The following is a 12,054-nucleotide window of genomic DNA, read 5'->3' as shown; positions in this document are numbered from 1 at the left end:
CCTAACCCTAACCCTAACCTCTCCTAGAATCTCGGCTCGCTTGTTTTGTGCCGCATCCGAGCGCGATTGCTGTGTCATATATCCCAAACGAACTGATCTTTAGGGGGAAACGCTCCCTGTTTCAGAACAACTGCTCCAAACGGGACAGGTGTGAAAGCACCCTAAAACAGAGATGCCGAGCGAACCGTCTACGATACCTGGTCCATGATGTCTTTCACTTTGTCCTGTTCGCAGTCCAGGATCACCCTCCTCTCTTTCTTGTTCTCCAGATCTTGGAAGAGCGAGCGATAGGCCTCGTCCTTCCTCTCATCTTTGAGGTTCCCCACGTTGATGGCCGTCACCTGCCACTTCTTTTCTGCCGCTGTATCCAGAACAACCTGCAGTGTTGTGAGGCCTGCGGATCGAAATGGGTGAGTTATAACGTTACTCAGATTCTCCGTATGACTCTGAATCACCAATAACTTGAGGCTGTGATGAAAAAAATAATAAACCAGAGTTTGAAGGCATGTGTTGAATTTGCTTTTTCCCTAAAAAGCAGTCCCCTAATCCCTAATACGTATATGATCTTAAGCTTTATTCTTTTTTCTTTTGTGGAGCCATAATAGGCAACACCGAATCAAACTTTCAATAGTAATCAATTTAACTAAACAGGCGTTTGTTTTGTTTTCTTTTGTTTGCTTTGATTTGCTTTGATTTTGACTATAGTTATATATACATATAATTGAGTATTATATCACTGTATAGAACAGTTATTGAAGTTGGTATGGGTGTTTTATAAGGAATCTTACTGAAACTCTTCTTATTATATGCAAGAATGTTAGATGTAAGAATGTATGTAAGATTCAGGGGTAGAACTCGATAAGTGGTTACTTCATTCCTACTCCTTTTCGAGCATGTTGGTGGATCCGTGAACTATTATTATATGAAGTGTTGTACATATATATATATATATATATATATATATATATATATATATATATATATATATATATATATATATATATATATATATATATATATGTGTATTTTTACTTTTTTGTACTCTTTCTTTATCATGCATGTTCGAAATAAAATCTTCAAATCAAACTACAGGCCAGAGCCAGGAGTAGGAAAAAGCTGAAAAATAAAAATAAACAGTGGCATACATGTCTTGTCAAAAGCAAGGCTTTATGGTTACAGAACGATTTAGTTTATTGTTTGCTTATTCAGGCCGAGTGGAGGTTTTACAGCGACTCTGCGGCTTACGTAAAGATGATCAGGATGAGTCACAGGTGTTCTCTTTTGAACCTGACTACAATGTGGGAGGTAAAAACATCTAACAATACACTTGACTGCATCAGTGCCGGCGCTGCTCAATGACTTTGTTTGTGCGTGTCCTTGCTTTTCTCAGAGATTTTGATTTAGTTTTTTCCTTTTTCCACAGTCTGCACAGATATCTTTCTCCTGTCTGTTTTTTTCTAACACATCTGTCATTCTCAGCTCCTGATCTTCATTTAATTCATAGATTACACAAAGTACAAACATTGGAAAAAATACCCAAAATTAATTCATGAATATAAATGGTAATTAAAGCTGCAAGCAGCGATGAACGGGCCCTCGCACCCTTGTGCACGTTCAGGCATGATGCAGTGGAAGTGCTTGTATGACTTGCATGTAAATTCTTCAGGCCTGGACATTTAGCGGATGACACCACCCACGACTCTCTATATCAAACCATTCAAATGTTATGGCAGAAAATAGGGACTATAAATATCGACCAATCAGAAGAATGGGCGGGGCTAATTTGCACCAATTATGTTCAAGGACTCAAAACCGAGTCCGGTGACACCACCCACGAGTCTTTATGTCAAACCATTCAAAAGTTATGGCAGAAAGTAGGAACTATCAAATATGGACCAATCAGATGAAGGGGAGCCATGCTTTTTGGCGTCTGGCGTCGCCACGGTAACGCTTTTGAGTGAGAAAAGTAATCGCGTCGTCGCAGGATGGAGACGCACATTTTGATGTATAACACACCTGGGTGCACGTTACGGTTCGGACCGCATTAACTGCTGAAGGAATGACATAAATTGCGCCAAAATTACACGATTAAGTCAAAATGGCCGACTTCCTGTTAGGTTTCGGCCATGGCGCCAAGTGACTCTTCTTTATGTTGCGACATGAAACAGGTGTGTACCGATTTTCGTGCATGTACGTCAAACTGTATTGTGGGGCTTGAGGCACAAAGTTTCCTAGGGGGCGCTGTTGAGCCATTAGGCCACGCCCATTAATGCAAACCATGAAAATCGCCAGGCCTGGCTTGCGTGCAAAATTTGGTGACTTTTGGGGATACATTAAGGGGGGCAAAAAGGCCCTGATTTCGTCAGAAAAAAAAAAAACGAGAAAAATTAAAATTCCTACAGATACAATAGGGTCTTCGCACTGTAAGTGCTCGGGCCCTAATAATCATGATGATAAAAGCGTGTTATGTTCGGCACAGCCTCTCCCGGAGTAGACAGGAGATGTAAGGAGTGCAGGATAATATTCCCATTACGCAGGCATTGTAGCTTCATTGTTGAGTCTTAGCTGATATCGATCCCTGGTCAGCAGAGAGCAGTTAGAGAGTGGTTTGATAAAAGGGTTGAGTGTTTCGCTCCCACTCGATACAATGTTGTGAATTACAGATGTAATCAATGTCATGCGACCCAGCTGTGGTTTTTACGACGGTGGCGAGAGAAATGGATGCTTGCATTTTTACCTGAGTGGATTAAACGTTGTGGTCAGGGTGAGGTATTCATTGTGTTGTCAAATGTCACGGTTACAGTGATAATTAATGAGGTCATTCGGACTTTGAGTGATTTAGAGGAAGGACGATAAATGAATGTCGACAAAAAGTTAAATGAACAGCTAATTCTTCATTAATTTTTGCTACAGTTTTAATTCTCCATTTTCTACAATGTACTTACAACATAGTAAAGACGGTTTGTTACATGTATTGTGTATTGTATAGACATTGTATTTAAAAAAAAAAGGGGAATGTATGTATATATATGTATATATAGATATGTAATGTTTATTTCAAAAATGCATATATATATATATATATATATATATATATATATATATATATATATATATATATATATATATGCCTTAGGTTCTTACCAACATGGTATTAACCATTAATATATATGCAGACAAAAAAAAAGTTATAATCATGCATTTCTTTTAATTATTAGTTATAATACAAATAGCCTGATTTGATAACCTGCAATTAATATTAGGGAACTTGATTTTGAAATTTGATTTTGCTTTGCATTCCACCTTTCATAACACAAGAATACAGCAAATATGATTTCATAAAACATGTTTAGTTTTTTTCGTTGTTTTTGTTTTGTCATTTTTAAAGTGTACAGTGTTGGTTATATCGTGTTACAAACTAGGGCTCAGAATCCTAGTTTCTTTTACCTAAAAAAGGAAAAAATGACAATAAAACATAAAAAAATTAGTTAAAACCAACTTATCAGGGGAAATAAACACTTAGACATATATCAACATTTTCTTTTCTCATTTGACGTGTATTTTCAGTTAATTTTCCACCGATAAGTTGGTTTTAATTAATTATTTAATTCTATAAACACAGCCTGAAGGCCTCAAGCTTTTATTTTGATACTTCCTGTTACCGGCAGGGGATATTAGCTAAATATTTAGTTTAATCCGAAACATTTAGATTTAACATTTAAATTTAGATTTAGCATTGAGATATAACATTTGACTTTTAGATTTAATATTCAACATTTAGGTGTAATATTTAATATTTAGATGTAATTATATAATATATTTCTAAGTCAACAAACATTTTTGTATATGTGCTAAAAACTGACTTTAAAAATTCACACTGCTTTTTGAAACATTGTTTGAAGCTAAATGTGACAAAATGTTGCTGTTATCGTCAGTACAACATACACTTGATTGTATGTTTATTTGAAAGGGTAAATGCTAATAAAACACTGTAAATATGATGCCGCATCTGCCTTTGACGCAAAAGTTTACAACGAAAAACAAAGATCTGTTCAAGTAACTTAATGTCATTTTAATAAACAACTGTTTTATTTTTTCCACATTTAACGTACTGTAAATGAGAACTGAAGTAGAAAGTGCCTCTACGGGTACATTTGCAGGTGATTATCACTTCTGTGACACGTACTTTGTGCTGAATTACTACCGAGATTATTCCACCCGAGCAAACTCTAACACTGGGGGGAAACGAAGAAATGGTCTCCCATTTATTGTAAGTGGTATTGATTTAAATGTTGTATAGCAGATGAAAAAAGGATTAATTTGTTCACTGTGTCGCACTGTGTTTTCTGCAAAATATTGAGTAAGCAAGGAAATAATCACAAGTATCCCCCTACTTCACTTTACCAGTGAGGAACTCATTTTATTCTTTCATGAATCTTTCAATATAAAACGCTAATTTCATGCATACTGATCATGAGCAACTCACCGAGAACAGAACTTTGAAGATGATTCAAAACAATTTAAATGAGGCTAGAATAAATTCACGGAGGAAAAGTGGATGGACGGATATGGCTCAATACCTTAGAGCATATATTTATCAGAGCAATAATGTCTTTGCCTCAGGCCACTTTGTCCTCATTCATTCACTGTAGTTTAACATTTTGAGCCCAGTAAACCTCTCCACTGCGTGCATAATCTCTGGTAAAGCACCACTCTAATGAATCACGATATGGCAAAATGATTTGATTTGAGTAAAACCAAGGCAGAATTTCGTGATTAGTTACTTTTGCAAGAGAAAGGATTTTAATTCTGGAAATTTCCTTTTAAAGGAACACATTCATATATTTGTGACAGATTATCAACATACTTTTATCTCTAATTGATGTTGTTTGTTTCATGATTTATTTATTCCTTTTCAACTTTAAATTTGAATAATTTTAAAGAGCCAAGATGCATTTCAGAAGTCTAAACTACAAGTCGTCAATTCTGCCAGCAACTCAGGCAGTTTCCTGCTAAGCACATGTCTATGATTGAGTTTTATCTGAAAAATGACACTTCCCTCCTCAAAAACAAGTAAATGATTGCTTTAATTTTTTAAAAGAAAAGCTTGTGCTGCTTTAACTAAATTGGATACGGAAAACAGAAAATTCTAAAAGTGATAAAATGACATTCCCATGCAAGAATTCCAGGGATGTTGGACAGGAATTCATTTAACTTTTATTTTACCCTCCATTACCTACCAGCCATTCAATGTCTAAACATTACAATGCTGATCATAAAATATGCAGTCACTATATCTACAGGTCTTAACAGTCCATTTAAAACTTCCATAAACATGTAGCAGACAGCACTTTAATCCCTGGATCCCACCAGGCGCAGAAGCACCGCCGTCCGGCGTTGCTTCAGATTATGAGTTGTTTGTTGGTTGTTTAAGGATTCATTTTTCACCTTTCTGAAACTGTACAAATAATAAAAGTTAAAGAGCCCATTTTATTTTACATCATTAAACCTAACAGAAGCCTCTCCTCGTACATCCAAATCTCTGAAAGTGGTCTGAATAGTTTACAGCCTCTGTGGGTTAATGTTACTTAGAGTTTGCCTCTTTTTCTGTAACTAAAATATACCACCGGCACCTGGCAAGGTTAGATTAGCCTAAACATAATAACCACTGTTCCAAAACTATATGTTTGAATATATTTGAATAAATAATTTCACGTGAAATATAAATATGCATGTCCAATAATACCAACCAAAGATATTTCCAAATGCACGATGTAAATTATAACATTGTATATAGTGCTGTCAAGCGATTAAAAAGTTTGATTAATTAATTAAGATCTGCAATTAATTAATCTAATTAATCTATTGTTTTTATCTCACCTAAAAATTGCTGAGAAAAGAACAAAAATTGGTGTTATAAAGTCATTAATTCATTTTTTAACAGATTGAACAGATGCAGTCCTAGTTATTTACATCCACTTGGCAGGAACATTCGCTAGCCTCTTGGTCGTAGACGTGCGCATGCGCGCGGTCAGAGACGTTTAATACACGAGACAGCCCACTAAGGTTCGAGTTCCTGTATCTGTGTCACGTGACTGCCACGCCCCTTTAGGAGACCGGAAGTAGGTCCTGAGTCTATTGAGTCCTATGGGAAAAGTGAACGTGAGCACAGATTATTACCAATTCCTTCGCCCCATAGTAACCTAAGTAAATATGGGACCCATTTTTCAAAAGCCAAAAACCTTCTGAACATTCTGACACCAAAATGGTAATTTTCAGACCTACAGATTAGGAGAAAATTAACTTTGTTTGAGACCTGTCTCTGTCTGAGCAACAAACTCTCGCGAGATTGGGCTCTCATTGTTTTCCCATCGGATAAAATGAAGTTTAAAACTAAAATAAAACTAGCTTCTTTGCTTAATAATTCTGTTTATTTTTTAAGTCTTTTTGGAAGAAAGTTGTACTGTATCTAGTGTTGTATGTTCCAAAACGATGTGGGGAGAGGGGCGGCCACGCCCACTTAGGAGACAGGAAGTGTATACCATTTCATACCATTGGCAGTAACGGTAATGCGCTATCTTCTGTATAGAGGATCTTTGGCGCGGTGTTCTCCTCGAGTCTAGTTTGGGGAAGAGCGTTGCTGTGGTAACACCATTGCTGTGGTAACATTGTTGCTGTGGCAACGCTCTTGCTGCTAACGTTGGCTGTGGCTGCGCTCGCCACCGCATGCTTTGCGTTTATGTGGCTGAACTTGAGCTGCTTCGGTGCTGAGCAAATTCCTTACCACAAAAAACACAAATAGAGGGTCTGCATTGATGTCACCACTGGACCAGCCCCCTTACTCACACTGAGTGGCATAAAATCAGCAAAAATGGCTGCAACTAGTGGAGAAGACGGCATAACAGCTGATTATGGGCTTAAATTAAAGGCAGTTGGACTTGACAGTGACCCGTACAGTTACCCCACGAACCAGTGGTCCATGGACATTAATATTTGGCCACGAATCCAGTTTCCTGATATTTATATGTACTTAATTTCTACACCGGGGAAATACACGAAGCAAAGCTTGAAGGCATACAAAAGTCTTGACGATTGGTTCTACTTCAAGGCAGGATTTATTGGCGAAATTAAAGTGATGAGGACACCGAACTTTATGATTTGACCGTTTAACGTTAGCTGCCAAAAAATCCAAGATTACCTGATACAAAATGGGAACCGCAAATCCACGTTTCGGTGCCAAGTTGTTTCTGCCAATTGCAGCGATCCATTTGTCTCTCTTAAGCTTATTTTTCGGCAGTCTGTAAAGCGATAACTCCGATTTCTTGCTAAATCTATGAGTACAGTCGATCGCACAACAGCTCTTTCCCATTTTAGATGTTTTCCAGTTGCTCAAACTGAAAGTCTACGCTGCCACTCAGTCTTTCTGACACTCAGTCTTTCTGACACTCAGTCTTTCTGCCACTCAGTCTTTCTGCCACTCAGTCTTTCTGCCACTCAGTCTTTCTGCCACTCAGTCTTTCTGCCACTCAGGGGGCGAAACCCGCTGTGAAGTCGCATGTGTGACGTCATGCGCATTCCCTCTATACTGTTACTCTACCTTTATCAATGGTGCCGTCGGGGGAAATATAAATTCCCTGTTCACTGGAAGGACAACTTTCTCATGCAAGTCATACAAGCACTTCCACTGCAGCACGCCTGAACATGCACAAGGGTGCGATGGCCCGTTCATCGCTGCTTGCATCTTTAATTTTTGTTACTATTTTGGTACTTTTTCTCTTGCTGCTTTTGTAACACAAAAATGTCTCCACTGTGAGAAGAAGAAAGGGATTATTATTCTTATTGAGCTGAAGGCACATTTCCAGGTCCGAGGCTAAGCTAAATGAAGGAGCTGCTGAGTGTAGAAACGACAGTTAACGGCAGGTTTTACCATTTCTCAGCAAGAAAAACATATAGGCATGTTCTTGAATGTATTCAGATGATAATATAAGATTATTATTTTTATTATGAAAAAACAAGAAATAATAGTTTGATCCTTGGCCTCAGACTCATCCGATATCGCTGAGGCTTTTATAAGTCTGTAACACATTAGATGCCATGCTTCGTCTCAACATCTATCGTTAACACTATATAAAGGTATATTTTTGAGCACAAACTTATTTCTGAACCGAACGTCTGAGTCAAAATCACAGTTGGTGACAGTTATAATACAAAGACTTAAACTGTGAATTAAGAAGAAAACTGTGGGTGTGTGACTTTGGAGTTTCATACGATACCATTCTTTTTCTTTTGTCTTCTTTTGTCTTCAAACACTCACACACCCACGCAGACATGCAAGCGCATGCATGCAGAGAAAAGTTTCATACAAGAGTCAAATCTATGAGAGTCAACCCTAAAACCTCCAGGTCCGATCAAAGGTCCTGCGGCTTCTTCAACGCCTTCCTCTTCTACAAAATTCCCAATGGGATCTTTGTTCCTGTTTTTTCTTCCCTACATCAAAAAGCACAGCGATTATTCTGTCACAAGCACAGATTTCAGGGGACGGCTTGTGCTTATTTCTGAGACACCACCGGCTTTTGCCGAGCAGCAGTATCTGACGCCCTGGGATCAAGAAGGAGTTGCATCTCTGGCTGCTTGCAGTGAAAATCCTCGGTACATGAAAGGAACACTAGGTCCTGCAGTTGCACCATGTTGGCATCGTGGATTAGCTCTACTATTAAAGTGCTCCTGCAGCTAGTGGGCTAGCATTACCGAAGTGGAAACCTGGGTGGCAACATTTAAGAGCTGATGAAAAATGCATTTCTAGATGTTTATCTGAGGACAAAATCGTTACTTACTGAGCCTAGCAAAAAAAAAAAAAAAAAAAAAGATGCTAAGAGTGCTATCCTGCCCGCAGGACCCAATCCACCTGAGCTGACACTTGCAGGGGTGTTTTAATCCCCTGGATTTAGTTTCCTAATAAAATTCATGGTAAATGATTGCCTCCCCTGTCCTGCTTCCCTGAGAAACACCCACACAGAGACAGTGTTGCATCATTTACCAACCAGCTCAGTCACTTACAATCTCCGTCCCTCCATCTCTCTCCCACTCTCTTTCTACTCTTTGGTTGCCATGGGAATGAGGAGATCACACTGACCTAATTAGACAGCCAATGCAATGAGGAAATATGCACAACAGACTTCTTATCGTGTCACTGTGGACGCGCAGCGGGGACACCGGGTCGTCGCCCGCGTTAGCATCGGGGACGCTACGAAAAAGGTCTCTGATTTTAGAGGGCAGCCTTGTTTGATCCTGCTGTAGTTCGGAGCGAGGCTGGCTAGAAAAGACTTAACAACAAATACTGAAAAGCATAGCAAGGAGATTAGAGGAAGTGTGGAACCTTGCAGCAGGAGGCTGCACAGTTCCTCTCATCAAGGAGGATGCTGGGAGTGAAAAAGAGTGTGAGGGGGAAAAAGATTCATTGGGAGATTGGTTCTAGTGATGTAAAATGATAGTGTTTAAGGTAATCCTTCCTAATCCATTGGCAGAACAGTACGATGCATTCAGTCTAAACATGAAGCCATCTCACTCGTCTGGGATGATTTCCTCCTGTTACCTACTTAAGACACTCAGTGTTCCATTTAAATGTTGCCATAAGCCACCTTTGGGCTTTTATTGACATTGAACAGCCAAAAAGGGCTTTTATATTTTTCTTAAAGTGTTTCCAACACGTTTTTTAGAGTACTTAAAGGGGACCTATTCTGAAAAACAGGTTTTTTCTTGCTCTAACATATATAAAGTGGTCTCCCCTCAGCCTGCCAACTCAGAGAAGGAGGAAAGCAACCAAAGCTGCAGTGTCTGTACAGCCGCCCGGATGAGTCGTCCAGTGGGATGAGGCTTCTACGAGCTGTTCAGATTCTGCTCCCTTTCGTTACGTAACCAAAATGCGATTTACATTGGTTGGCCTCCGATGCATGAAACCACGCCCACAACAAACTCCACCAGCCGGACCTTCCGCCATTTTTTCATAGATGTGTATCGCGTCATTCAGGCAGCCAATCAGCACAGTGCCTCATTATCATAGCCCCGCCCACTCAGAATCCTGCATAGATAATGAGGTTAGAGAATGGGATGATAAAGACATGGCTCAGAAGCTGAATTTCTAATTTATCTAGCAAAAACAATCAAAAGCTTGTTTTTAAAGACATTCAAGGCCTGTTTGAAATAGGTATTAGTTGCCATAATAGGTCCCCTTCAAAGTAACATTATTCTTGATAGTTTAAAACAAGAGTATTACAGGGATGACAATCATGCTTTAGTACAGGAAAAGGGAACTACTGAGGCCTTATTTCCATGGTTTTTATGAAAGTTGCAGAAACTAAAAAAGAATGACACTGTTACCTTCAAGAGACTGCATAGTTTTCCAAAGGTGCAAGTCACAAAATCACAGTCAGAAGGTGATGGTAGGAAATTAGTTGCATGACACAGCAACGTAATAAAATGCATGAGCTGCAATTATGCTGTTATCATCTTTATTGCACATTGTCACACACGGCTAACTGAATATCAGAAGCTGCGCTTTTCATTGCATTCATCCCTCCATGGCCTGTGACAACTACTCCGAAGAAAAATGTCCAACGCTCCAAGAAATATATTATTTCAGACTTTGATGTTATCAGTGTGACATGGAAAAGAATCACTAATGAAAGGGATGAAAGAATAACTGCTGAATAGATTTGAATGTAAAAAAGGATCTGGATATGATGAGGGCTGATGATTTTAGTTCATCTGTCATAAATTCAGGACAGTGACGAGGGATTCACACTTCGCTGGGCAGACATCAAGAAAAAAGGGGATTCTTTTTAATCAGCCATTGTCAAGTCCAGCTAGTCTTGAATAGAATAGCATAGAATTGAATAGAAATTGTCCCCGATGGGAAAATTCATAATGAAGCTGAAGTATGAGTTTCTGTGAACGAATGTGTCGATGTGAAATGTTATTAACGTCAGAACCAAAGACAGCTGCATCATTATAATGTAACTCTCATACTGTCTTCTTGTTTATTAAGAGCTTCCTACAAGGACTTTAGACATGTTAATAAACAGTTTTAATTGACCAGAGTTAGCACTGAGAGCACTGTGGTCTGACGAGGCTGAACTGAAATGCTGAACTCCACATGTTTGAAGGGTCTTTTGAGCATTTAAATTTAGTTCCAGGGTTAGGATTAAAATGAAATTGATGTAAGGTTTAGGTTAAGAGTAAGCATAGCCCATTAATCCTCCAAGGACATTGTGACACAGTTAAGTTATGTTCACTATAAACCTTCCAGCTCCGTACTTCGCACAGATTTTTCAGAATTTCCACATTCGTTTGGTCACTTTTGTGACTTTTAAAGCAGCGCAGTGGATTTTTGTTCCTATTAAATATCAGTTTCAATTCCATGTGAGGGGATATGTCCTTACTTTTATGGAAGTATCATCTAGCTGAAGCAGTCTGTCCCTGCTATCGGCTAAAACCAGCCAAAGGCCCAGTGGGACGACTGCTCGTTGCTTCAGGTCCCTGTCAAACATGGACACTGATGAAGCTACAGTAGCTCTCACACCTACAGCAGACGCAATGCCGGTGGTGACTGACCCAGGAAAGTAATTACAGAGACAAAACAAAAGTAAATCTTAGACAGTGACTACGTTTCCATGCAGTCAATAACTCTTTTCTAACCGAAATATTAGCAATAACCCAGTTTTGCACGGCCATGTAAACACCAATAACCCCTTTGAATTAGGGCTGGGCGATATGGCTTTTTATTAATATCTCGATATTTTTAGGCCATGTCACGATACACGATATATATCTCGATATTTTGCCTTAGCTTTGAATTAACACTTTGATTCATACAATCACACCAGGATGATGATTCTATATGTCTACATTAAAACATTCTTGTTCATACCTCATTAATATATGCCAATTTTAACTAACTTTCATGCAAAAAGGGGGAATAAGTCAAATTTACCAAAACTATATTTATTAAACAGTTACTAAGCATTGAGTGGCACAAATATAAAAAGTGCATCTCAC

The 12,054-nt window shown here is 38.7% G+C and overlaps 1 protein-coding gene across 6 annotated transcripts in view; it reads right to left on the bottom strand.

Annotated features, from left to right (window-relative positions):
• Positions 1 to 12,054, bottom strand: part of gria2b (glutamate receptor, ionotropic, AMPA 2b) — an 86,375-nt gene that overhangs the window by 25,070 nt on the left and 49,251 nt on the right. For all 6 annotated transcript variants that reach the window (XR_009782882.1, XM_061724899.1, XM_061724894.1 and 3 more), the window contains exon 4: positions 198 to 394. Coding sequence is in view for 5 of the 6 variants with exons in the window: in XM_061724899.1 (XP_061580883.1) it covers positions 198 to 394 (197 nt within the window). In the remaining variant the exon portion in view is untranslated. The remainder of the gene's footprint in view (positions 1 to 197; positions 395 to 12,054) is intronic.

Source organism: Cololabis saira, chromosome 7, assembly GCF_033807715.1.
Source record: "Cololabis saira isolate AMF1-May2022 chromosome 7, fColSai1.1, whole genome shotgun sequence".
Lineage (NCBI taxonomy): Eukaryota > Metazoa > Chordata > Actinopteri > Beloniformes > Belonidae > Cololabis > Cololabis saira.
This window is presented reverse-complemented; position numbering and strand designations above follow the sequence as displayed.